Here is a 770-nt window from a genome sequence, read left to right on the forward strand (position 1 = left end):
GGAAATCGCCCGGTTCCAGCTCCTGAGCGATAACGTCCATCCATCACTGTCTCGTAGAAACACGATGGGAAATCGGCAGCTGCCTCCTCCCACATCACGCGATAAGGGCTGGTGGTTTCTCTGCTGGAATCGATGTTTTGTTCTGAGATGTTTGGAAATACCTCGTGAGGAAGTTCCTCGTTGTAGAGCGGCGTGCCGGGGTGCAAACAGTGCTGGGAGGGCGGCGGGGGCTCCGCGTGGCACCGGGGGAGGTGATGCAAAGCAAGCGGCACCGCCGTGAAGCAATTTCCCGTCAGCGGGGTCCAGCCGTGCCACGTGGCCGACCGCGTCTGAATGAAACGTCGCGCTCTTGTCACGCTCGCTGTGGGGAAACAGGGGAGACTGGGCGTCCTGGGCTGGCCCTGAGCCGGGAGGTGACACTGTCTGGTCTGCTCTTGTCCCTCAGACGTCGGCAGGGTGATGCCAGCTTGATCCCCAGCCATGTCCCGGTACCTGAAGCACTTCACGGTGGTGGGGGACGACCCCGTCCAGTGGAGCAATGACTATCGGAAATGGGAGGAGGAGGAGGATGCTGGGGAGAATGGAGAAAAGCAGCCGGATTCGGAGATCAAGCTGGAGCCCACCAGGAGCCGTGTGTCCTTCCAGCACATGATGAAAAAGCTCTTCAGCTCCCACAGGTTCCAGGTGAGGCAGAACCAACCCAGGAAAGGAGGGGGAGACGTGGCCAAAGGCTCCGGTGACGGCAGAGCGTGCGCTGGGGCGGGTTGGGA

The 770-nt window shown here is 61.0% G+C and overlaps 1 protein-coding gene across 1 annotated transcript in view; it reads left to right on the forward strand.

Annotated features, from left to right (window-relative positions):
• Positions 1-449: 449 nt before the first annotated feature.
• HVCN1 (hydrogen voltage-gated channel 1) overlaps positions 450-770 on the forward strand; it is a 4,097-nt gene continuing 3,776 nt past the window's right edge. Inside the window, 1 exon segment of the mRNA XM_010082429.1 lies at positions 450-684. Within this exon segment, the coding sequence (XP_010080731.1) occupies positions 481-684 (204 nt within the window). The 5' untranslated portion in view covers positions 450-480.

Source organism: Pterocles gutturalis, unplaced genomic scaffold (assembly GCF_000699245.1).
Source record: "Pterocles gutturalis isolate BGI_N339 unplaced genomic scaffold, ASM69924v1 scaffold32149, whole genome shotgun sequence".
Taxonomy (NCBI): Eukaryota; Metazoa; Chordata; class Aves; order Pterocliformes; family Pteroclidae; genus Pterocles; species Pterocles gutturalis.